Here is a 27,931-nt window from a genome sequence, read left to right as displayed (position 1 = left end):
CATAAAACGTATTCCCAGCAGATTTAGCGCAATTTGTAATTTCATTAGTTATAGGTAGATATCAAGGTACTCCCCCAAATTGATAATCCTCACTCTGCAATGCCTAAGATATTAGTTAAAATCAGCCCCAAGTTATAAAATATATAAAACTCATGCTGTCTTCTAAAGTGCAATGATCGCTATGGTACTGTTGGAGAAGATTGGCCAATAAATAACTAGAACACATTTATGTACATCATGCATAAATACTTAAAATCGTTTCCTTAGGACTACCCATACACTAAATGTGCTAATGTTTCAATCTTTATATATATATATATATATATATAGAAAAACGAATGTATGTCTGTCTGTTTGTCCTTTATGCATTACTACACCATTCATCCGATCGGCATGAAACTATGGGACGTTGTTGAGTACACTCCCGCGAAGGTTTCTGGCAAATGGCAAAAAAAAGAAAAATGTGTTAATATCTGACCCCCCCCCCACCTCCCCCCGGGGCTCATAATCTTTCCAATACTGCTGAACGTTTACAGTTTCCGGTGCAACTCGCTTTTGCAATGACCATCAACAAAGCACAAGGACAATCGCTGCAAGTATGTGGACTAGATTTGGAGAATCCGTGCTTCTCACATGGACAACTGTATGTGGCCAGCTCATGTGTTGCGAAACCTTCTGATTTATTAGTGTACGCACCAGACGGAAAAACAAAAAATACTGTGTATCCACAAGCACTCGAATAAATAAACAGAAATAAAACAACACTTTAAAATGTTTTCCACATTAAAATGAATACGTTTCAATAAAAATGACACCATGTAAATTGAATGTTATAACAAGTTTCCTTAAATTTAGTTTCTTCTGAGATCGCAGCAACGCGCGACTGGTAAGCTAGTAATTTAAAAAACTTCTCCTGCTTTGTCCAAACATTGAACACAAACCTACTCCTGGGGAAAACAACTGGGCCAGTTGTGTCGCTCATCAATAGTTTATGCGCCTCTCTACAATGAGGTACCCCCATTAACAAACCGATCAGGCTCACTCATTTTCTATGCCCACCACCATATTCAGGACATACAAACATAATGTAATCAAGAGTCTCAAAATTCATGCAACAGGGTGGGCATGAATTGGGCAATGAATTTTTGCTTCAATTTTTGCTGAATGATCAAAGGGACATTCAGCCTATTCTAAATGTAATGTACATGCTTGGCCAGGGGTGGTGGTGTATTGTCCATAAGGATTCAAAGGCAGGAGTAGGTTTGAATTCCAAGAAATTCTTGGTGAGATGACCCAGAGTGCCCTTGGTTATTATCTCTGGCCTCCAGTTGTGGCTGGTGAACTTTAAAAGTGGTGGGGCATTAATGCCTTCCTCAAATCAAAGAGTGTGAGCAAAGTAAGCAAACCCTACTTTCTTGGTGTGATAGGAAACCCTACCCTCCTCAAGACTGGATAACCATCCTTAAGAAAACTTTCAAAACGGTGGCAAAGCAATGTGTTTTTTTAGCACAGTTTCCCCTATGCATTATATTTTTGAAGCTTATCAATGTTGGATATATTCATGCCTTTCTTCTCCCCACCGATGATAATGCCAGTAGTGAAGCAAGAGGATAGTCAGTTGTTGTGCACATTAAATGTGCTTAAGTTGTTGTACATGGGAATAACATTAAGGTTTATTAAAGAAAGAAAGCAGTTTTTGCAGCACGTCATGAACTTGTGTTTGAAAATGTTCTCATATGTGATAATGAAGAAAAATGTAGGCATGTCGTAGTAAAAAAAACTGCATAGGATCACACAATTTGGTCAAGCATGAGGCCAGAATTTATATTTTATTCAGTTTTGACACTGCTATTAAGGCACAAGATGTTCCTGTTCCCTCCCATTCTACATTAAATGTAATGCTGTATTTTTAATTTTGGGACATCAGGTTAGAGCTCTTTCCCCGGCTGTCTCTAAAGGGTTCCCAATTTTGTCTTTTCTGTCACAATTACACAGCAGCTACAGTAAGAACTTCCAGAATGGAAAGTTTTGTCGCAGGCCAAGCTCATTCAAATATTCATCTAAAGTTATTTTTTCATTGATGCACTCCATTACCATTTTACCATTACCTGCATAGTTGCCTCATGCAGCATGCTTAAAGCGCACCGCATACACAAACACCAATTTTCACTATGATCAGTTTACGTAACGGCCACAGGAAGATGAGACAAGTTTTAATTTTTTAAATTTTATCTGATGATGAGTGGGGAAGCTTCTGACGTCAGTTTGTTTGCTCCCTGCTTCTCTGTTCATTAATAGGGGCGCAGGCTTTTTGCCCATTATTGACAAGCCGCTGATCCAGCGCTCCTACTAAAATTCTGCATAAATGTCACTATCTACCACCAAACTTACCAATCAATACCAGGCCCATAAAATAACAGTTTTGGAAAAGGTGATGGACAGAGTTTCTGAATGATGCAGAATACTCCTACCCAGTCAAGAGATCAGGGCTTGATCCATCACCGTTTTTTAGCTCACTGCACCATCCCAGCTTCAGAACCTGGCTATATGCAAATTAGTCTGTTCCTGTCCCAGTGCATGATGGGAACAGGGCAAACCAAACTACCAAGCCAATTCTTATACTGGGAAGGAGACAAGCTACCGGGGACCGGTTTCTGGCATTTCAGCCTCGTCGGCCCGGCTTGCTTGAATCCTGATGGTGCAATGAGCTAGGGACTCACGTCTGAGTATACCCTCCCACACATAGTGTGGATAAAATCAATTTTGGAAAAGGTGATGGACAGAGTTTCTGAATGATGCAGAATACTCCTACCCAGTCAAGAGATCAGGGCTTGATCCATCACCGTTTTTTAGCTCACTGCACCATCCCAGCTTCAGAACCTGGCTATATGCAAATTAGTCTGTTCCTGTCCCAGTGCATGATGGGAACAGGGCAAACCAAACTACCAAGCCAATTCTTATACTGGGAAGGAGACAAGCTACCGGGGACCGGTTTCTGGCATTTCAGCCTCGTCGGCCCGGCTTGCTTGAATCCTGATGGTGCAATGAGCTAGGGACTCACGTCTGAGTATACCCTCCCACACATAGTGTGGATAAAATCAATTTTGGAAAAGGTGATGGACAGAGTTTCTGAATGATGCAGAATACTCCTACCCAGTCAAGAGATCAGGGCTTGATCCATCACCGTTTTTTAGCTCACTGCACCATCCCAGCTTCAGAACCTGGCTATATGCAAATTAGTCTGTTCCTGTCCCAGTGCATGATGGGAACAGGGCAAACCAAACTACCAAGCCAATTCTTATACTGGGAAGGAGACAAGCTACCGGGGACCGGTTTCTGGCATTTCAGCCTCGTCGGCCCGGCTTGCTTGAATCCTGATGGTGCAATGAGCTAGGGACTCACGTCTGAGTATACCCTCCCACACATAGTGTGGATAAAATCAATTTTGGAAAAGGTGATGGACAGAGTTTCTGAATGATGCAGAATACTCCTACCCAGTCAAGAGATCAGGGCTTGATCCATCACCGTTTTTTAGCTCACTGCACCATCCCAGCTTCAGAACCTGGCTATATGCAAATTAGTCTGTTCCTGTCCCAGTGCATGATGGGAACAGGGCAAACCAAACTACCAAGCCAATTCTTATACTGGGAAGGAGACAAGCTACCGGGGACCGGTTTCTGGCATTTCAGCCTCGTCGGCCCGGCTTGCTTGAATCCTGATGGTGCAATGAGCTAGGGACTCACGTCTGAGTATACCCTCCCACACATAGTGTGGATAAAATCAATTTTGGAAAAGGTGATGGACAGAGTTTCTGAATGATGCAGAATACTCCTACCCAGTCAAGAGATCAGGGCTTGATCCATCACCGTTTTTTAGCTCACTGCACCATCCCAGCTTCAGAACCTGGCTATATGCAAATTAGTCTGTTCCTGTCCCAGTGCATGATGGGAACAGGGCAAACCAAACTACCAAGCCAATTCTTATACTGGGAAGGAGACAAGCTACCGGGGACCGGTTTCTGGCATTTCAGCCTCGTCGGCCCGGCTTGCTTGAATCCTGATGGTGCAATGAGCTAGGGACTCACGTCTGAGTATACCCTCCCACACATAGTGTGGATAAAATCAATTTTGGAAAAGGTGATGGACAGAGTTTCTGAATGATGCAGAATACTCCTACCCAGTCAAGAGATCAGGGCTTGATCCATCACCGTTTTTTAGCTCACTGCACCATCCCAGCTTCAGAACCTGGCTATATGCAAATTAGTCTGTTCCTGTCCCAGTGCATGATGGGAACAGGGCAAACCAAACTACCAAGCCAATTATTATACTGGGAAGGAGACAAGCTACCGGGGACCGGTTTCTGGCATTTCAGCCTCGTCGGCCCGGCTTGCTTGAATCCTGATGGTGCAATGAGCTAGGGACTCACGTCTGAGTATACCCTCCCACACATAGTGTGGATAAAATCAATTTTGGAAAAGGTGATGGACAGAGTTTCTGAATGATGCAGAATACTCCTACCCAGTCAAGAGATCAGGGCTTGATCCATCACCGTTTTTTAGCTCACTGCACCATCCCAGCTTCAGAACCTGGCTATATGCAAATTAGTCTGTTCCTGTCCCAGTGCATGATGGGAACAGGGCAAACCAAACTACCAAGCCAATTCTTATACTGGGAAGGAGACAAGCTACCGGGGACCGGTTTCTGGCATTTCAGCCTCGTCGGCCCGGCTTGCTTGAATCCTGATGGTGCAATGAGCTAGGGACTCACGTCTGAGTATACCCTCCCACACATAGTGTGGATAAAATCAATTTTGGAAAAGGTGATGGACAGAGTTTCTGAATGATGCAGAATACTCCTACCCAGTCAAGAGATCAGGGCTTGATCCATCACCGTTTTTTAGCTCACTGCACCATCCCAGCTTCAGAACCTGGCTATATGCAAATTAGTCTGTTCCTGTCCCAGTGCATGATGGGAACAGGGCAAACCAAACTACCAAGCCAATTCTTATACTGGGAAGGAGACAAGCTACCGGGGACCGGTTTCTGGCATTTCAGCCTCGTCGGCCCGGCTTGCTTGAATCCTGATGGTGCAATGAGCTAGGGACTCACGTCTGAGTATACCCTCCCACACATAGTGTGGATAAAATCAATTTTGGAAAAGGTGATGGACAGAGTTTCTGAATGATGCAGAATACTCCTACCCAGTCAAGAGATCAGGGCTTGATCCATCACCGTTTTTTAGCTCACTGCACCATCCCAGCTTCAGAACCTGGCTATATGCAAATTAGTCTGTTCCTGTCCCAGTGCATGATGGGAACAGGGCAAACCAAACTACCAAGCCAATTATTATACTGGGAAGGAGACAAGCTACCGGGGACCGGTTTCTGGCATTTCAGCCTCGTCGGCCCGGCTTGCTTGAATCCTGATGGTGCAATGAGCTAGGGACTCACGTCTGAGTATACCCTCCCACACATAGTGTGGATAAAATCAATTTTGGAAAAGGTGATGGACAGAGTTTCTGAATGATGCAGAATACTCCTACCCAGTCAAGAGATCAGGGCTTGATCCATCACCGTTTTTTAGCTCACTGCACCATCCCAGCTTCAGAACCTGGCTATATGCAAATTAGTCTGTTCCTGTCCCAGTGCATGATGGGAACAGGGCAAACCAAACTACCAAGCCAATTCTTATACTGGGAAGGAGACAAGCTACCGGGGACCGGTTTCTGGCATTTCAGCCTCGTCGGCCCGGCTTGCTTGAATCCTGATGGTGCAATGAGCTAGGGACTCACGTCTGAGTATACCCTCCCACACATAGTGTGGATAAAATCAATTTTGGAAAAGGTGATGGACAGAGTTTCTGAATGATGCAGAATACTCCTACCCAGTCAAGAGATCAGGGCTTGATCCATCACCGTTTTTTAGCTCACTGCACCATCCCAGCTTCAGAACCTGGCTATATGCAAATTAGTCTGTTCCTGTCCCAGTGCATGATGGGAACAGGGCAAACCAAACTACCAAGCCAATTCTTATACTGGGAAGGAGACAAGCTACCGGGGACCGGTTTCTGGCATTTCAGCCTCGTCGGCCCGGCTTGCTTGAATCCTGATGGTGCAATGAGCTAGGGACTCACGTCTGAGTATACCCTCCCACACATAGTGTGGATAAAATCAATTTTGGAAAAGGTGATGGACAGAGTTTCTGAATGATGCAGAATACTCCTACCCAGTCAAGAGATCAGGGCTTGATCCATCACCGTTTTTTAGCTCACTGCACCATCCCAGCTTCAGAACCTGGCTATATGCAAATTAGTCTGTTCCTGTCCCAGTGCATGATGGGAACAGGGCAAACCAAACTACCAAGCCAATTCTTATACTGGGAAGGAGACAAGCTACCGGGGACCGGTTTCTGGCATTTCAGCCTCGTCGGCCCGGCTTGCTTGAATCCTGATGGTGCAATGAGCTAGGGACTCACGTCTGAGTATACCCTCCCACACATAGTGTGGATAAAATCAATTTTGGAAAAGGTGATGGACAGAGTTTCTGAATGATGCAGAATACTCCTACCCAGTCAAGAGATCAGGGCTTGATCCATCACCGTTTTTTAGCTCACTGCACCATCCCAGCTTCAGAACCTGGCTATATGCAAATTAGTCTGTTCCTGTCCCAGTGCATGATGGGAACAGGGCAAACCAAACTACCAAGCCAATTCTTATACTGGGAAGGAGACAAGCTACCGGGGACCGGTTTCTGGCATTTCAGCCTCGTCGTGTATCATGTATGTAGCATGTATGTCAAAAACAACATATAACCGTACGAATGCTACCAAAAACTGATCCAGCGCTCCTACTAAAATTCTGCATAAATGGTGTCCCTATCTACCACCAAACTTACCAATCAATACTAGGCCCATAAAATAACAGAGCAGCTGAATCATGAGGCGAATGAATCTAATATGTTGTTTAAACTGTCTACAATAAACAAGACCAGCTTGTCATTTAAAAAGTTTATTCAAACATATTCAGGAAAACTTAGGTTTTGGAACTTTATTAAGCAAGCATTTTAAAAAGTCAAAGTTTTATTCAGCATTTATAAAGAGAGCTTAATTCAAGAAAATATTATTCATTAGCAGAATTAAGTGAAAAAGAACATTTCCAAACCCTAACTAATTCTCTGTCTCTACCCTCCTCGCCTGAAAACAGTCTTTAAAGTCACCTTTCTTTACGTGTATTCATCGAACAGCAGAACACGTCCCTCTGGAATCAAGAAGCGTAAGCCAAAAATCTGCTCCTTGAGCTAATTCTTATACCCTAAAACTAAGGCTAAACTAACTATTTTCACATACCAACAGCGGAATTCTAGCTCCCCATTGGCTGAACCACCTCACGCCACAGTAAATTGTGACATCTTCCACCACGAGTCCAGGCTTTTACACAAAGCCATTGTTCATGCACAGTCCTGGCAGCACTTCCTTAGGCTGTTACATTTTGTAGCAAAGATTGTTCATGTAGTGCACAAAAATGCCGCGACTCACATTCCTGGCCTTGAGCCTGTCCGTTCTGAGCTTCTCGTGGCACATTAGCAAACCTCTCCACAGACTCGCCTTTTGCAGTTCTTTTCAAAAACTTTTCACAATAAGTTTTATAGGCTTCTCATCCTTTTCAAAATAAGTTTTTCTTGTGTGGCTTTTCATCAGTAGGCCTCTTTTCAGAAAGCGTCAATTTTCTGCGCCACTTTTGCTTGCGTCACTTTTTCAGAATGCATTATTTTTCTGCAGCCAACTCAATGCTTCTTTCAGAAAGCTATTATTTAAAAAAACACAAAACAATAATTAATTTAGGTAATGAAAGTCATTCTGTTTCCCATCCATCATTGCTAATGTTAACCCATTAGTATGTCACCTAGCAGAAAGCACAAAGAAAAGCAGCACTTTGAAATCTACCATTCTTCATAATGTCCAGCAGGATTCTTCATATATCTGAAAAAGATAAACAGACACAACATAGACAAGAGCACATATGAAATGAGCACATGCTATTAATTAATCAGCCGCATTAATGTTGACAAAGACAATAGGACAGACATAACAGCATTAGTTATGAATTATTAAACAAACTTGCAAATGCAACATAAAGCACATTAGTCCCATGTAATGATATGGAATTTTACTCTAGATTGATTTAGTACAACAAATCGTGCAATAATTCATTAATATATTAGTTCATGTTATGAGAGTTTTAACTTCACGAGCCAGAATAAAATTATTTCTGAAGCTCGCTCCATCAACTCCCTCATCTGGTTATTTCAAAATCACCAAACAAAATCCAAAAATGTTACTTAATTTTTTTTTATATATTGAACATGTTTCAGGCTTTCTCAGGATTAGTACTTAAACTCTAATTTCATCTATATTTCTGCAACTCTCATAATGAGTATTACTAATTCTATATCCTTTACCCTTTCTTTATTCAGCTAAGTTGGATCCTTTCCACCTTTGAATCCCCAACCCCCCAATGAATTTATAGGTATCTACATTTTGAATTGCACCAACAAAACAAATATCAATCTGAGTATTATAAAACAAAACAAAAACTTAAATTTTTGAAAACTTTTTTTTGAAAACTTAGTATATAGTTTAGTATATAGTATACACCCCCTTTTTTTTCAAATTCTAAAACATGTTTTCTTCGACCTTGCGTCTTACATAAAAGTGTTTCCAGCTAACACAATTTCTTCGACCTTGTGTCACCCTAACACAATTTCTTCAGCCTTATGCCAATAATAAACGTCAATTTAAAGAAAACTAAACCTAGTCATTGTCACTATTTTCTTCCAAATTTTCTTGGCTGCTACTGCTAACCTCAACTACTGGTGGAATTAAAATATAGGCCCACTCTGGAGATTTGTACTTATGATTGGGCTTTAAGGGTCTTTTGCTTTTCCTGGTAATCATTTCAATTTTCTTTCCAGCTTGCTCTCTTTTGTCTGAATCACTCTTCTGACTTGACACTTCATTGACTTGTTCTTTCAATTTATTCATAGATTTGAACTTCCAATCTTCTTTAGGCCAGACATCACCTTTTCTCAAGAGTTTCTTCTTAGGCTTGACTTCATTACATACAGCTTTCCAAGTTCTTTTTCTGAATTTTCTTATTTCAGATTCTTCATCACTTTCATATCAGAGTCAGTTTCAGAGATTTCAATACTGTATCTAGGAACTTCTTTACTCAGCAGCTTCACTCCGTTAGGAACAACATCTCTGTAGCTGGAACTTGGCAATTCGTCCTCCTCTTCCGGACTTGCTACTAGCTTCCCAGTTCCAGAATTTCTGTTCCTGCTTTCAGAGCTTCCAATCGGCTTTTCAATACTCTCCTGATCTTGAATCTCTTCAGTCACAGATTCTTTTTCTGCTTCTTTTTCTAGCAGATCTTCATCATTTTCTGAATCTAGAATCACAATCTCTAGATCTTTTTCATTTAATGTTTTATTCACATTGACATCATCCAGATGTCGACCACCTTGTCGATCTTCAAGATCTTGTTTTTCTTCAGAACTTTCTCTTCAGAGTCTGAATCATCTGTGGTATCTTCTTCATTTTGATTTTTTGGCTGTGGTACAGGCTGTGGTACACGCAAAGTATGACTGATATGTATCCACCTTTTCATACCTTTGCTCTTTACAATATTTGTTGTGACTAGTATCACCTGTCTTGCTTTTTGCCTCCTAGGTACTAAACAGTTTCTCCTCCGATGAACCTTTGTTCTGACCCAGTCTCCTGGCAATAGATCATGAGCCTGCTCCTTTTCTTTTGCAAACCCATCTGTTCCCAACTGATGGAATACAGAAATTGTATCATTTTTTCTTATTGGAAAAGCTTCTACCCATTTTGAAAATAAACAAATGACGACTTGCACATATCTCAATTTGTTATGTTGGGGCATTTCAAAAAGATCTATTTGAATACTTGTAAATGAACCACCCTCCTGGCCTATGGTTCCCAAACTCTCAATTGGACCATGGTACATCCGTGCCATGTCAGCAATCATGCAATTGGGCCTAACAGGTCTGTCATCTTTGTAAACCCAAATTTCATCTTCCTCTTGCTGTCTGAAACCTTCTTTGAGCCATGTGTTTCTCTCCTCATCATTTGCCTCATCTTGTAATTGTTTTAATTCTTGCCATGACTGAATTGCAAAGATTAGTATGAGGATGCTTGAAACATGTTCATTGAATTTTTCCCCATTGATTGCAACCCACTCCTGAGCACAAACTTAACAATGGTACCCATGTGCTCATTGCCTTTTGAGACATAATTATTTTTCTCTCCATTTGCAGCACATTTTATCACTGCTATTTTGTCAAGAAGCTCAATTCCTTTGTTGAAGTCTGGCATGCCCTGAACAGGAGCTTCACTCAAACTCTTTTTAAATTGCTCAATGGCTTCGAACTCTATTTATGTCTGGACAATTCGGTCTCTTATCTGCTTTTGTCAGTCTTTGAAATGGCCTCATAATTACTGAGAAACCACTAATCCATCGGCAACCGCAACCAACCATACCTAGGAACATTCTTACCTCCTTTTTGGTTCTTTGGTGATTCCATTGCCTGAATCATTTTAATTCTCTCAATAGTTACCTGACTGGGAATTCTCTCTTGGAACCTGAAAGCAAAAATTATTTGACTCTCTGGGTGCATTGGGACCCAATACCACTCGGCATCATGTGGTATCTGACAAAGGATCTCTACTGGTTTGGGCACAATAGGACAACAAGGGATAACTATCTCGTTAACCTTTCTCAGGTCCTGTACTATTCTGTACGTTTCATCTGGCTTTCTAATACCCATATTTATTTATTTATTTATTTATTTAGAAGTTTTCTATAGCGCTAACAAGACCCGAAGGTAGCAGAGCGCTTTACAGTAAAGGCATGAAAAGGTGGACAAAAAGACAAGTAACAAATAAAGGTGATCATCAAATGACAGTTCGTACAGTAGGACTTCTTGGCAATAGGATACTGAGTTCTCACATAGTTCTGGGGGTGGATGTTGATCCTAGTTACCCAGGACCTAGGGAACGGATGAGGAACAAGGATTTGAGTTGGCTCTTGAATTCCGCATAGGACGGTATGGATCTGATATGCGGGGGGATAGAGTTCCATATTTTGGGGGCATTTCCTGAGAAGGAGCAGTCCGCAGTTTTCTTCTTTCTGGTTTTTGGTAGGATGAGCAGCAGGGAGTTAGAGCTTCTCAGGATTCTACTTTGGCCAGCTTTTGTGAGTTTGTTAGCCAGGTATTCTGGCTTTCCGGTGTGAAGGGCCTTGTGGGTTAGACAGGCCGTTCTGAAGGTGCTACGCATATCCATCGGGAGCCATTCAAGTTCTTTGAGTGCAGGGGAGATGTGGTCGGATTTTTTGCATCCTGTGATCATTCTTGCTGCCGCATGCAATGTTGTTTTTAATGGGGCCAGGTGTGATTTGGGGATGCCTGTTAGGATTGAGTTCCCATAGTCCAGTCTAGATAAAACTAGTGATTGCGTGGCTAGTTTGAGGTCCTTGTTGGGAATGAAAGGTTTGATTTTGTTCAGCAGTCTGAGGTTAAAGAATGCGCTTTTTGCCGAGTTCTTAATGTGGTTTGTCAAGGTTAGTTTGGGGTCTAAGGTGAAGCCCAGAGATTTTACGGAATCAGCTAGCGTGAGAGAACCTTTAAGAGCATCGATCGACTTCAGCCACTCGATGATTTGAGGGTTGTCTTCTTTGTTTGAGATGAGAAGAGTTTCGGTCTTGTCGGGATTGAGTTTCAGGTGGTTCTTTGTCAGCCAATCTTGAACATCATTTAAGACGGCGTTTACTCGGTGGATGTCGTTAATTGAAGAGGTTTCCAGGTAGATCTGTGTGTCATCCGCGTAGAGGTGGAAGTGGATATTGGCATTCCTGAGTAGTTTGGCGAGCGGTTCCATATAGATGTTGAAGAGCTGAGGAGAAAGTACTGATCCTTGGGGGACACCCCTGTTGACTTGCTGGGATTCGGAGGTGAAATTCTTCATTTTTATTATTTGCGAGCGGTTGTGTAGAAAGGAGGAAAACCAATCGAGAACTACCTCGCCGAGGCCAGCTCTTACTTGCAGAGTCTTGATGAGGAGCCTATGGTCCACCGTGTCGAAAGCTGCGGATAAATCAAGGAGTATGAGGAGGCAGCATTTGTCAGCGTCAAGGGAGCCGTGAATATCGTCTATGATGTTCAGCATCGCGGTTTCTGTGCTGCGGCCTTGTCTGAAGCCGGATTGGAGGGGGTCTAGGAGATTGATGTTATCCAGATGATGAGTCAATTGCAGGAGAACGCATCGTTCCAGTGTTTTGGCAAGTAGAGGGAGGTTAGATATCGGTCTGAAATTGTTCAAGTCAGTAGAGTCAAGACCGGGTTTTTTCAGCAAAGGGGTGACTTGTCCCATTTTTAGACAGTCGGGGACCACTCCGCTTTGTAGGGAGCTGTTTATGATTTTGCCCCAGATAGGTGCTAAGGTGAGTTTCATTTTTTTGATTAGTGAGGTGGGAATGGGATCTGAGATGTGAGCTGATGGTTTGGAGGTCGAGATCAGCGAGATTATCTCAGTTTCCTGCACGTGGCGAAAGCTTAGCCAACGGAGGGGGGAGGAGCCGGAAGGTAGGGCCTGAGGGATGGCCGCGTTGTCCTTCGGGAGGTGTGAGTTGTTGATGTCTAGAGATAATTCGATTTTTAGGACTTTGTCGTTGAAGAAGGTGGCGAAGTTATCGCATAGTTCTTTGGACTCCTGCAGGGGTGAGGGTAGAGGCTTGGATGTTTGACGTCTGATAATGTTGTAAAGCTCCTTAGGTCTGTTTTTGGAATTGGCTAGTGCCTCTCGGAAGAAGCTGGATTTCTTGTTTTTGATGTGGTTGTTGTATTTCCTGCGTGCTGTTTTTAGTTGTAAGCGAAGGATGGCTGTTGGGTTGTTTCTCCACTTTCTTTCTTTGGCTCTCAAGGATCTTCTTTCTGCGTTGAGGTCCGCATTGAACCAGGTTCTAGAAGGGGTGGCACGGCTTCTTTTGAGCTTTAGTGGAGCTAGATTATCGAGAATGGAGACTAGCTCGGAGTTGTAGTGGTCGATGAGATCATTGGTCGAGAGGTGCAGAGAGTTGTCTGGAAGAAGTGAACTTAGTTGGCCTTCTAGAATGTCTTGGGGTACTTGGGAGAGGTTTCTTGACCATTTGGGGTGGTCTTGGGGAGGTTTGAGCGGGATGATGGGATGATTGATGTGAAATAGGATCATATGATGATCTGACCAGTCAACAGGTAGTATGTGGTTGACCGTGATTGAGTTCTTTTGTGCGATGATGGCGTCCAATGTGGCTCCTTTGTAGTGCGTCTCCTCAGTGCAATGTTGAGTGAGGTTGTTGTCGGCGAGGAGGCTGGATAGCGATTTGATTAGAGGGTTGTGGATTTCGTTCCATCGGAGATTCAGGTCACCAAGAATTATGTTGTTGGAATCACCGAGGGCGACTTGTGCAATCAGGTTGGATAGTTGATCTCCAAACTCGTTGTTTCTGCCAGGGGGGTGATAGAGTAGATGACACAGTAGAGAGTCGTTGTCTTTGGTTTTGATGACAGCGGATAGATATTCGAATGAGTTGTACTCGAAGGAGGAGGTTTCTGTGATGCTCCAGCTGTCCTTGTGGATGATAGCAACCCCACCTCCTCGTTGATCAATCCTGTCTTTGGAGATGAGGGAGAAACCAGGAGGTACCAGCATGTCAAGGCAGGGAGGAGATGTCTTGTTTAGCCAGGTCTCTGTGAGGAACGCAACGTCAATGTCATGTGTGAGGATAGCTTCGGCTAGGTCCGTTGCATGTAGTGAGGCCGATCTGCAGTTGATTAGGAGGCAGTTGGTGATTTTCTCCTGATTGCTGGTGGTTTTGTCTTTAGCCTCTCTAGGTATAGCGGTGAGGACTGGTAATCTCTGTCGTTTGAAGGTGGGTAGGTCTTTCCGGTAGCTCGTGATTACTTGGATTTTAGATTTAGGTGAAACTGAGATGGTAGGGTCGTAGGAAGTGGCTAGTAAGGCTGCTTCTCTGTCTGACATAGGAGCTTCTGATCTGCGCGGTCTGGAGGTCCGGTGTTTTGAGCCTGCTGGGGAGTGGGAAGAGATAGTGGTCGGGGGCCTGGTGCATGGGGCTCTGGAGTGTTCGAATTTTTTGGGACTGGAGACAGGGTCCTTGGGATATGGATCGATCGGGTGGGCATTGAGGGCTACTGTGGGCCCCTGGGTGGTGTTGGTGTTGGCGTTGGCGGGGAGGGGGGTTCGGAGAGGGGGTTTGTGGGGTTTGCAGGCTATACCGAGGTTAAGAAGGATTTCTATTAAGCCTTGGGTGATAGTGTCGACCTGGTTTTCAAGAGCTGTGAGCCGTTTTGTTATGGAGTCAATGGGGGGGTTGTGAGCAGCTGTGGAGGGGCCGAGCGTGTTATAGTTAGAGAGGGTGGGTTGAGAGATAGGGATCGGGATAGTGGGAGGGGGGGGTTTGGGGAGAGGGCTAGGGGGGGGTTAGACATGGGAGAGATAGGGAGAGGAACAGGGGGAGGATTGGACAGGGGAGGTTTAAGAGTAGACTGTTCTCAATCTCTTTTAGGACACCCTGCCTAACGAATTTTTCAATAACAGGAATAACTCCTTCAATTGTTTCTGACTTCATCTTGTACTGTGGAACATTAGGAAATTAGTTTCCCTGCTTGTTTGCAATTTTAACTGGAATTGGTCTGTTTTCCTGGTCTCCACTGAATCCTGTATCTGTATTGTATTTCTGCTCAGTAACATAATTTGGAAATGGCAGCGGAGGTATCCCATTCTGCTGAATCCCCTCCTGTCGCTGTATTTGTAGCTGTTTATTCAGCAACTGTTGCTGCTCCTTTATCTCATTCTGCATCTGTGGATTTTTACACTCTTACAACAGCTAAATACGCTTTTTCCTTCTCCTTTTTCTTCGTCCGTTTTGTTTTCCATTTATTCAGATTACCCCATTTTCTCAAAGCCCAAATTAAATCTTTTATATGGGCAGGGGCAATCCTACCTGTATTGTTCAAGCCTTCAATGTCCTCATCATCCTGATGTTTTTAATCTGTCTGTACTGATTGTATAATTTATCAATTCTTCTAAATCACTTTTTGATTTTGCAACATCCAGTAATTTGTATTCATCAGGCTGTGTCAGGTCAATCAGATCATCGTCCGAGTCCTCACTAGCTGAAGCTAAAGTCATCACTCTCTCTTGCTGAGTTGGAATCATTACTAGCTCATTTTCAGGTACATTAGAATAAAGTTTTTCAGCAAACTTTTGAATTTCATAATTCAATGGGACCGTTAAAGCTGTGGGACTAGTTTAATCTTTTCTAAGCACTGGAAGATCAGGTCCAATTTTCACAGGAACTGTCACTGCTTCCATGTTTCTGGTTAACTGCTCAATTAAACCATTTATAGAATTTACATGATCAGGAATATTAATTCCAGAAGTACTAGGCATCTCATCATACCTATCTGTTGTGACACCTTGAGAAGGGGTCTGGGCTGGGACTCCATTAATCTGAACTGGGACTCTTGGCGTTACATTAATCTGTTCTGGGGATCTGCTTGAATTTCTGTACTGATCTGTATTTACAACATCATTTTTACAATGATCAATTAATTCTTCTCTGGCAGGTTTATTATTTGAATTTGCTAATTTGGGAATCAAATTTTCTTTAATAATAATTTCTTTTGGGGGAGATGTTCTTTCAAAATATATGTCCTTTAAAACTGAATCTTTAGCATCTGTATTTTTATTATGTTTACTAGTTACTTTATTATTCGCCTGTTTATTCATTAGTTTGCTCTCACATGTAGCAACAACCTTTTTAACATGTTGAAATACATTTTTCATTTTCTGATAGCAGAAAAACATTTTCTTCTTTTGATAATAATTATCCATGTTTTAAAATGTTCACCTTTATTAAAATTAATCACAATAAAAATAATATTTTTACTTTATTGGCCTTATAGCATCTGCTAATCAATACATATAATTAATTATTCAACAAAGCCATGTGATGTTGTATTTTGCACTATAAACAGAACTTCCTGCTTAATTAATATATCTTTTAATTTTCCTTATATCCACAATTTGATTTAGGCGAAAAGCAGCGATGAAAATATTTAGACTGGCAGGAGTGGAAACGCCTGCAATTTACTGGGTGTTTTAAAATGCTTATTTGTACACACACAAAATATCAGCTGTGGGGAAGACTCGGTAATGTTTTTTTTATTTAATAGAACCACCTGAAAACAGAATTAAGAACTGGCCACACCTCAATCAAATCACACTTCTGCTATACAAATCAACTACTGTGAACAGGCAATCAACAGGTTCTAACCCAACACTCAAGATAAATTCTCTGCACCACTCAGTCAACTAGCCACCAGTTGTAATCTTCATTCAAACCTTGACAGAAAAAGCACATCACATCAGCTCACAACAACATAATCCAAGTGTAGCCATCAGCCCAAACATAATGTATGACCACTTCAAACACAGCGCGATCTCCCCAATGCACCTCGTCCATACAATGCTGCTGTCAACAAATTATATGCGGCTTAAGATATTCATTCAGCAACAACACCTAATCACCACACACCAATTGACACACACCAGGAGGGGGCGCTTCACTGTCCTGTTTGTTATAAGGATTCCCTTGGCGATCTGAGCCATTTAAACATCAGAGCACTCATAAACAGCCTGCAGCTACCACCCCATTGCTTTATGGAGGAGGGGATACACCTGGGCGAAAGATAAGAGTGCTGCAGAAACGACAAAGAAAATGCTAATCACTCCTCAGGAAATGGGAAATGCTCTCAGGACACGGGGGCACCAGGGCCCCTCCCAAAGAATTTAAACACAGTCACAGTGCTCCCTTCACACCACCGAGGGGAGACAGGAATCAGAAAGATCACAGCGCACAACGCTTGCCAACCGCTATCATACACATCAGCTGTGAACACGTAGCGCAGCTGTAGTGAGGAAGGCAACCGGGGACAAACATAAACAAACTCGGCAGACAATACCAACGCATCAACCAATCACCGCGCAACAAATGCCTTGTCCAACTACAGCGCGGCTGCCATGACGCTCCAGCCAATCACAGCGTTTTGCGACGCCTAGCCAATCACAGCGCGGCTTTTGCTGTGACGTGTACTCTGCTGCTGCAGTCTCTCTCACCTCGCGCTCAGGCCTCTCTTTTTGGAAATGTAATTTTAACACGGCGCGCAATCCCTCGCCACGCACATCAGTTGCAACACGCACACCAAGCCATTCACAGCACGATCTTGCTGTGACACTACGAGAGCCACAACAAATCACAGCGCAGCTCTGCTGTGACGCTGCGGCACTTTAACCAATCAGGGCGCGGCCCTGCTATGACGCTGCGGCACCCTGACCAATGAGAGCGCGGCGGCTGTGACGTAGACAACCGCTGCAGCTGGCAGCTCTCCCCTTACGCTCCTCACTCGGTAAACGGCCCCTCCCTTCAGAATTCAATCGGAAGGCTTTCCATACTGTTTTAAACTACGGAGAACAATTTATCGGTATATTTAAAGCGGGGAAACCTTTAATAATGTTTTAAAAATAACGCGGATCACTTTTTTTGCTATTTAAACATCACGAATTACTTTAAAATATGTTTAACAACGTGGAATACCTTAATTATAACCTAATTAACACAGAACACTCCTAAATGCTCCTAAATACATTAAAATAGCACAGATCACCTTTTTGTACATTTCAACTACGCTGAACACTTTTTATACATTTTTAAATCGCGCAGAACACCTTACAATGCATTTAAACAGCGCAGACTTTACCTAAAAGCTTCAGAGCGCTTTACAATATTCTTTTTTAACACAATTAGTGACTACACAAAACAAACCATATGCCTGCTTCTCTAAAAAGGACAGTAGCTTCTCAGGCACACAGATTTTTACTCAATCACTTGAAATAGACAACGCTACTTCTTCTGAATACTTTCACCACATTTACACGTACATTCATACAAAAGAAAACCCTATTCATGCATGTAGGAGAGTAGGGTCTGCAATCCTATGATCACCCAGATTTTTTGCTTTTGTTTCACTGGTTTACGACTTTCTCTGGCTGTGGGCCTGCCAATCAGACCCCCAGCCTGGCTGTTCTCTTTCTAAATTACGATATGTACCCTAGGTGCATCTACCAATTGGTTCTGGGCCACCTTATCAGACCCCGTAACGCAGGGCATAGGTGTACCCAGGGCCGCCAGGGGCTGCAGCATGTATTATGCCACCCCTGGCTGGCCTCCTAAATTTGACACAACTGGCTGCACGACAGCTGGGGCGAAGTCGTGTAATCACACTTTGCTTTAGATATAGTAGCTCTATATCTAACCATACAATGGACACCCGAGCTCCTATCAGTCACTCCTATGGCAGGCCTTGACAATCCTGAAGGCAGAGTGCATGGGCTCGAGTGAACTAGGTTCTGGCCCGAGCCGAGCCCGGTTGCAGCTTGCGGAATCAAGACCCAATGGCTGTTCCATGATAACGCGTACCACATCGGTAACTTCGGTGTCGCGTTATCAAGACATGTCGAGTAAGGTGTCATACGAATCGGGATGCTGCCCCCTCACCAACTCTGGCGACGAGGTTAGCATTCCGCCCTTCTAGAGGGACACGACATGTACGTAACTGTGAACCCCGGTTAAAGTTAACTAAAGCCTCAGCTCCACAAAATGGATGCTGCCACCACAGACACAAGTCTGACCTCCTGCTGCTGGGAGTCCTTCCAGCGAGGAGAGCTTGGACAAAGGGTTTCCTGTCAAGGGCGGTGTTCGCACCGTCCCAGACAGGGTTTGTGTATTCTGGGTAGGTAGGGCTTTTGCGAGAAGGTGACTGCGGAGTGGCACCCCGGTGCTCACTACGCATCTGCCGGTCAGAACCAGTTCCAGGGGCGCCAGCCCTGGCCTGGGGAAAGTCCGGCAGGGGAGAGGGGTGTAACTACCTCCCTTCCTGGTCCCACCCTTAGGGCAGGACCTAGTCATGTACCCACCCCTTTCTTTAGAATAAAGGCCGGAGCGGGGACCCTTCCAAATTAGATCATCTTTGAATCAAGAATACTTTCTACGAAAGGACTTCAAGACTCTTCTCAAGATTTCTCCCTTGTGACTAAGGAGTAGTCACCCTGCATCAGCGGGCACCATCTAAGAACTCTGCGGTTTGCTGCAAGTCCTTCCTCAAGGATCCGACGGCCCAGCTCGAAGAGAACCAGCTTCCCTGGCACCTCTGACCTCTACCCACGTCATCAGCTCAGCTGTGATCTGTGGGTGCGACGAGACCTCGAGGGACCGGCCATCATCAGAACCTGCACGCTCTTAACCAGCACGACCATCGAAGCGATTCCCTGGTGAGTGCTCTGGGGTCCGAGAAGCCCCGACCCTGAGCCGCTCCAGCACCGAAGTGCAGTCTCCCAGCATCTCCACGATCTGCGTGGGGCCCTTCTGCTCGCTGCTCAGCATGTTGTCTGGTCACTAGCCGCTGGCTTGTGCCCTTCTGTGACGACATCCGACAATCAACACTGCTGGTCTGGTTGCTCCAGACTGGCCCTTGCTTCCAACTTTGCGAGAAGCACCCCGGACCCTCCTGGTCCACTCAAGACGCCATCTTAGGCCCACCACGTGGCCCTGAGATCTGCCAAGGCTTGTTGCCCCATCCTGGGCCCAGCGACGCCGACAGCATCATCCTTCGTGGGACAGCTCGCACCTCCGCCGTGGTCACCGACAACGCCTCCTGGTCCGTGAGACTGCAGGGCCTAGCGTCGCCCACTCACCTGGTCGAGGTGACGGCCAACCGGTGCCATCCTGGTACCCCCTGACTACTGGCTAGTAGTACGAACTTGGTCCCCTCTGCTTTCAGGTATCAACCATCTCTGATCCAGGCTTGGATCTCTACGAACTATTCATCACTGGTCGCCGGCCAGCAACTCCTTTTCTTCCGGCTCCTGGCTCGTCAGCGAAGACCCCGACGCCTGTAAGACTTGTGCAGCCGCAGACCTCGTGGCTAGGTAACTCGGCATTTCGGTGCCTGCATAGCCTCTTTACTCTAGGGTCCCGAGTCCCTCGCTTCCGACTTGCCTTATCGGGTCCGCCGGAGACCGTAAACTTTCCGTGTCCTCGGACACTTGTTTTAATTGTGCACTTGAAGTATTTTCCTAAGAGATTTGGTTTGTGCTTAGTACCCTGTCCTCATAAAGAGTCCAGGGCTGTTGTGAATCTTAATAAATATCCTGTTTATTTTCATAACACTTGTGTGGTGTCCTTTCACTGGGTGTTCAAGGGGTACATGTGTGGTAAACAGCTGGCTTAACGCGCCCTCTCGAGTCTTTAGCCTTAGACTGCTCGTATCCACGCTACTAGGATAGCTGGTCTATAGGTTGACTTACAACCAAACACCATAAGGGTCGTTGGAACGATACATAGCGGTCGCTAGAATAGCGAACGTTGCATATCGGGCCAACTTCTCACAATGCTTACTTGTTTCTTCCTCAGGACTTTAACCTCAGAAATAAACCTCTTTCGCCAGTAAGAAAACAACGCTTATCTCTTCCTTAGGACTCTAATCTTAGGAAAGAAACAACGCTTACCTTTCTTCTTTAGGACTCTAACCTTAGAAAAAAAATAACGCTTACCCTTCACACAAGCTTGGCTAAATCCTATTACTCTTTTCACAGAGTTTTAAAACAGGCTCACCAGGTCCCTATACTCAATGCTACGATTTCATAGACAATCCACACTATTATACATACAATTTACTCAACACACCTAGAACCCTAAACTTGTGTTGTACGTCCACAACACGTGATATGCGGCGATATCACCATTTGAAGCAGAACAAATGCACTGTATAACTTTTCTAGTCACACTACTCTTGCCATGGCAAACCAGGAATTTTTCACACTGCTGGAAAAACCTTTACAACTACATATAACAATCTGACAAAATCAAAAACTCAACATATGTTAAACATTGATCCTATGACTATTCCAACATATATGTATCATGTATGTAGCATGTATGTCAAAAACAACATATAACCGTACGAATGCTACCAAAAACTGATCCAGCGCTCCTACTAAAATTCTGCATAAATGGTGTCCCTATCTACCACCAAACTTACCAATCAATACTAGGCCCATAAAATAACAGAGCAGCTGAATCATGAGGCGAATGAATCTAATATGTTGTTTAAACTGTCTACAATAAACCAGACCAGCTTGTCATTTAAAAAGTTTATTCAAACATATTCAGGAAAACTTAGGTTTTGGAACTTTATTAAGCAAGCATTTTAAAAAGTCAAAGTTTTATTCAGCATTTATAAAGAGAGCTTAATTCAAGAAAATATTACTCAGCAGAATTAAGTGAAAAAGAGCATTTCCAAACCCTAACTAATTCTCTGTCTCTACCCTCATCGCCTGAAAACAAAGTCTTTAAAGTCACCTTTCCTTACGTGTATTCATCGAACAGCAGAACACGTCCCTCTGGAATCAAGAAGCGTAAGCCAAAAATCTGCTTCTTTAGCTAATTCTTATACCCTAAAACTAAGGCTAAATTAACTATTTTCACATACCAACAGCTGAATTCTAGCTCCCCATTGGCTGAACCACCTCACGCCACAGTAAATTGTGACATCTTCCACCAAGAGTCCAGGCTTTTACACAAAACCATTGTTCATGCACAGTGTCCTGGCAGCACTTCCTTAGGCTGTTACATTTTGTAGCAAAGATTGTTCATGTAGTGCACAAAAATGCTGCAACTCCCATTCCTGGCCTTGAGCCTGTCCGTTCTGAGCTTCTCGTGGCACATTAGCAAACCTCTCCACAGAGTTGCCTTTTGCAGTTCTTTTCAAAAACTTTTCACAATAAAAGTTTATAGGCTTCTCATCCTTTACAAAATAAGTTTTTCTCGTGTGGCTTTTCATCAGTAGGCCTCTTTTCAGAAAGCGTCAATTTTCTGCGCCACTTTTGCTTGCGTCACTTTTTCAGAATGCATTATTTTTCTGCAGCCAACTCAATGCTTCTTTCAGAAAGCTATTATTTAAACAAACACAAAACAATAATTAATTTAGGGAATGAAAGTCATTCTGTTTCCCATCCATCATTGCTAATGTTAACCCATTAGTATAAGTCACCTAGCAGAAAGCACAAAGAAAAGCAGCACTTTGAAATCTACCATTCTTCATAATGTCCAGCAGGATTCTTCATATATCTGAAAAAGATAAACAGACACAGCATAGACAAGAGCACATATGAAATGAGCACATGCCATTAATCAGCCGCATTAATGTTGACAAAGACAATAGGACAGACAAAACAACATTAGTTATGAATTATTAAACAAACTTGCAAATGCAACATAAAGCACGTTAGTCCCATGTAATGATATGGAATTTTACTCTAGATTGATTTAGTACAACAAATCGTGCAATAATTCATTAATATATTAGTTCATGTTATGAGAGTTTTAACTTCACGGGCCAGAATAAAATTATTTCTGAAGCTCGCTCCATCACCGCCACTGCTTGCCTCACTAGTGACCAGTAGGTCGATTTTAAGACTTGCTTGTCAGCCTTACAAAGTGATTCGGGCAAGTCCCACAGTTTAGTCAAACCCAGTTTTTTGCACCAGTCACAAACAAACGTTTTATCAGGGTACCTCCAAAGCATGACCCGTATCCTTTACATCCCTCGTGGATTATCTATATTCCACTAATTACGAAGTTGTCCTGGTATGGACCCAGAATAATAGTGGTTTTAAGTGCGCCAGATCAAATACTATTTTCATCCCCATTTCAAAGTAAAGCGGAATGGGTCGAGGGTTACTTACAGGGATCGTAAGCAATGATCTAGCAAATGTATTCTCGGTCACTGCAATCCTCATGGTATCCGTTTAACCCCAAACTTCTTCACCATACAAGACAACACTTTGGACCTTCACTCGATGGGCTTTTAGGTTCGGAGAAATGGAACGTGAATGTGTTCTTCTGTAAACGTAGATTGGCCTTTGATCTATGTGATGTTGTGAGTGCTCCTTTGTTTATTGGATAGACTCACTTAAATATATCCAATAGGGTTCAGCAAATAATCAAAGCTAAAGACCTGTTCCAAACAGTCTTTCCCCGCCATTACAGAATAGCTCTTAACATTCTTACCAAAGACCATGAACTTAGTTTTAGCAGCATTTATATCCAAACCTCTGTGGACAAAGAACTCCAGAAATTTGTTTAGGAGATTTTGTAACCACATTGGGGGTTGGAGTACCCATCCTAACCTAAATCTTGTTAAAATCTGTTCCCAGATGGAGAGCACCCTAACCAAATATGGCTCCGTACCTTTATTGGCTCATATCATAGAGTGTTCACAGTTGATTGATTTCAGCACCTCTACAGCCTCCATTTCCTTCTGCCAAAACATTTCTTCTAACCCATCATCTGTCTTTAAAACATAGACTTGTGGGTTTAAAAAGATTGATAGTCTACCTAACTTAGTGCTGGTCTGTTTTATTATAAAGAAGACATTGAATTTGAAGTTCAGAATCACAAGATAGACATTCTTCAATGATTTCCTTGTTAAAAGTGGCATGCAGGTTTGACCATATTGAGCACCATAAGAGTAGGAGAGGGCAAATAGACATAGTCCTTAACAAAGGAGAGTCACATCTCATTGTTTGCATAAGCTAGCGAACTAGCTGGCAAGCCTAGAATATACCTACCACTGTGGGACCTGTGCCTGGTTTATCCTCAGGAGTTAGCACTTGCCTGTAAAAAGTATATTTAATGAACTCAAACTAGATAATGCCTTGCCTTACATTTTTTTAGATGTTGTAAACAAAATATTCTCTCATTTCTTCTACAGTGGCATCTGAAAGTCGTAGTAATACATATCCATCACAGCGAGCGTTTTGGAATTAAGTGTTTTCTCTGAACCTTTGCATTCTGGGCACCAGTGTTTCAGTTTTAAACTTGTATCTTTTTCTAAATGTTTTTGACCAGGTGACTGGGCTCCTGTGCAGTGGAGAGTGGGAAGAAGATTCCTCATCACAGGCAGTGCGCCTCTGCATAGAAGGCTGCCAGAAGCTCTACCCAGTGTTACAGGAGTGCCTGATACGCGCCACCAAAAAGAAACTTTCTACTCCAGATCCTGGCTCTGCTTAACTGAGGATATCTGCACCCGACTGACCCCCTTGTTGGATTCATGCTTAACCAGCAATCGACTGCTATGCCCTGTTAAGTGGTTAAAGATTTGAGTTCTCCCTGCTTCAAGGGGCCACATGTTCAACTGCGTTGTGGCAAGGACGGCAGTGTGAGGTCATTTTACTTTCTAGAGACACTGTTTAGGAGGCTTCATGTCCCTACGTTTGGCAGACTTGTAACTAAGGAATAGTTTTGAACCAAGTAGTCAGAGGAGTTCCTCGTAAACGTCACACTTCTATTCTTGATAAGGAGTGTTCTCCTATGCTTTAAATCACCCTTTATTGATCTTTAATGCCACAGCAAGATTTACAAACAATTTGATAAGTACAGACACTTGAAGGAAAAATACCCACTTTAATGCGTAAATTGGTAGCTGGATAATATACTGCTGGGATAATTCCATCTCCCTTGAATTATGGAAGCCTGTGAATATGACGACAAAAACCCTCTAACGTACTCGCTGATGGAGTCATTATAATGGTTGTACAGGAGAGCGCTAGTCTTCTTGAACACTTTACTAAGGTCCTGTTATAGGAAGGAAGCTTTTGTGTTCCCATCAATACGTGTTAACCCAGTCAGTGGCGAATGAGGTTTTTCTATCTTATGTTTCACTGTTTCTCTTGTTTTTTTAGACCTATACAAGATCCTGGACGTACGAGATCTGGCTTTCTGTTGCTGTAAACGATTGATCCTGTAGATCGCTAGTTGGAGAGTTTGTCAGGGAAAATATGCACTTACACTTATGTGAAAGAAATATATGCAAAGACACATACCTAGTTTGGTCACCTACTAAGATCACAAACTTATATGCCTACAGTCTTATCGATAATACAAATTGAGCACGCTTTTCCTTGGTTGGCATACCTACACTCCTTTTACACTAGTACCACACATACTTAAAACAAGTAGTTCACTTTCTGCCAAGACAGATGAGAGACACACACACATCCCCTTCCTCTCCAACTCTGCACCTTCACTCTGACATCCTCCTGCATAGTCAGACAAACACCCTTGTGTACATGAAAAGAATTATTGACTAAAACTATATCCAGCACAAACAGATCCCACAATCGGATAGCATTCCCATGGGCCCTCTCTTTGAAGGGTGATGTGCTTTTCCTTGTTTCGTGCTATTTTAAGTAGTAAGTTTCTGCTGCTAAAAAGTAAGCAAACCACCACCAGTCGGCCTTTGAATTTTGACAAGAAACTCAACACATAGCCTTCACCCCACCTATATTGAGCAAAGTCACCACATAAGTAAAAATAGCTTTTTTCTTTTGCACGTAGATCACAAATACATACGCACCTCCACACATCATAACAAAATGGCTCAAACATGCTCTCAAGTGCTTCACGTATTTCAAAATAGGTTAGCTGTCTTTCTGTGCTACTACACATTAGATTGAAACACTATATATATATATATATATATATATATCTCTACATATCCAAGCAGAATTCAGGTAAAAGAATTCATACGAGCCCGTAGTTCATCCAAAAGGTCTTTATTCAGAAATCAAGGAGTCAGGGATAACGCGTTTCGAACAACAAGTTGTTCTTCGTCACAATATATATATATATATACACACACACACACACACACACACACACACACCTTTCTCCAGTAGAATTGAGTTTGGGTTATTTAGGTCATAAGTGTAGACTGACACATGCATATATCAACACATCAAACATAATTTACCTTCACTTTTCTTTTTTGCAGCGCCTCATACCTCCACACGCACCTCCAAATATCTGTACAGAGATCACAAATAGTCACATTACAGAAATAAAGCTGTTTTCCTTCTCACTCCATGTCACCCACGCAGAGACCCACATCTTCACAATCATATATGTGGTCACATATCACTGAAAACACAACCCACACAAGTTTAGACTATATACCCTCGTGTTGAGCACATTGATTAGAGAAGAAAAATCAGTGACCTTTGTAGTTCTGAGTGAGGTGAATTTGAGTGGGAAAACATATATTTTTTGCACACCCACCATTGGTGTTGGCAACCTTGATAACCTGATTTTCTTTGCAGAGTTAAATTTGCTGTACAGTAGGTGATAAAGTACTTGATCTGGACTTTTAAACATCTGCATAGTTCTGCTCTACATTAAAGTATTAGAACAATCAAGCAACCTGTCTTAATGTCCACTCAGTTAAAGTATTTCCGATCTTGCTAGCCTGGATCTTTATAGTTAAGAAGTCTTTTCAGAATTTCACCTAATTTGCACGAGCTTCTAGAGTGATGGTGGAAATCGAATTCTCTCATGTTGAAAGATGTTTAATTCTCTGCTTTCTGCCCATGGTGCTATTTGGAAGCGCATGAAAACCTATCCCTTCGCCCATATGGTTTGAGGGCGACATATTGCCTTTCATGTCTACATCTGGGCAGTTGGCACAGTGACTTACTTCAGTAATTATCTTGGGGTAATTGATTTTGTGACCCTTTTAGCTTGAGCAGGGAAGGCCTCTATGTATTTACTATTTATAGGGAAGATCCTCTACCATAAAAAAAATTGTATTTACCATTTACCCTCAATGTTTTTTTTTACTTTTCAAAGGGAGACTACATTGTTTTGTTGGTAATTTACGAAATGTGTTTAGTATGCATCAAGCTGTGCATATTTTGGGATAGTCCGATGTAGGTATGCGGTACTTCCTGGTGTATGTCGGAATGTCTCCATTGTAGCCCCTCTAAATTATTAAATGTTAGAGTGCAGTATCTGTTCCAGCTTGCGACTTGTTGACTTCATCAATTTCATTGTTATTTTCAATAAATTTATATTTTTCTCACCACTTTTTGCCAGTCAAGTGATTTCAACTGTGTAGTATCTGTCCTTTAATGCTACAGATTGTGACAAAGTATTTTTTTAGAATCCTGCATATAATGCTTGGTCTACCTATCATAAACTGAATGGTCCCACTTACATTGCTGATCCATTTTCAAATCTTGATCCGTTGGAAATGCAGACTTGCCAGTCTCCTGCTCTCTGTTCACTATGTCAACCAAGATTTTACTGAGCAGAATTGGAAACAAATTAAGGGCCATAATGACTAAATATATACTTACAATCACATTCAGTTCTGATCACTTTTACAATTATAATAGATTTTGATTTCCTCTTGCAGTGCCACACAGAGCTCAAATACCTCAGTCTTCGAGGAAATAGATCTTAGGCTGTATTTCCGAATCATTAAAAAGACTTGTACTGTTATGTTATCACAAAAAAAATCTGCCAACTTTTGTTTCGTGCAGCAATAAAAACAAGCATTGACAAAGCCAATGTGTCTCTCCTATGCAAGAACTATTGGCTATGCCAGTATGTTTTAGCCATGTTGTACACCAGCATGACTGCTGTTCAGCATGCCTAAAAGTTAGTGGGGTAAAGGAGAGTGAAGGTAAGTGTTGTGGAGTGTGTAGAGTATTGTATAGTTGTGTGGATTGTTGTGTAGTTTTGTGGAGTAGCTAAGAGGGAGTTAAGTGAAGTGGTATAGAGCGTCGTAGAGTGGAGTGTCGTAGATCGGAGTAGATTATTGTGTAGTGGAGTAGTGTAGGAGACAGGAATGGCAAAGAGTATTGTCCAGTGGCTTAGAATAGAGTGAAGTGGCATGGAATG

At 42.7% G+C, this 27,931-nt stretch overlaps 1 protein-coding gene across 1 annotated transcript in view; it reads left to right on the top strand.

The window, feature by feature from the left end:
* EXOSC6 (exosome component 6) overlaps positions 1 to 27,107 on the top strand; it is a 71,803-nt gene extending 44,696 nt beyond the window's left edge. Inside the window, exon 2 of the mRNA XM_086945273.1 lies at positions 24,101 to 27,107. Coding sequence (XP_086801399.1) covers positions 24,101 to 24,262 — 162 coding nt within the window. The 3' untranslated portion in view covers positions 24,263 to 27,107. The remainder of the gene's footprint in view (positions 1 to 24,100) is intronic.
* The last annotated feature ends 824 nt before the right edge of the window (positions 27,108 to 27,931 follow it).

Source organism: Lissotriton vulgaris, chromosome 12, assembly GCF_964263255.1.
Source record: "Lissotriton vulgaris chromosome 12, aLisVul1.2, whole genome shotgun sequence".
In the NCBI taxonomy this organism is placed as follows: Eukaryota; Metazoa; Chordata; class Amphibia; order Caudata; family Salamandridae; genus Lissotriton; species Lissotriton vulgaris.
This window is presented reverse-complemented; position numbering and strand designations above follow the sequence as displayed.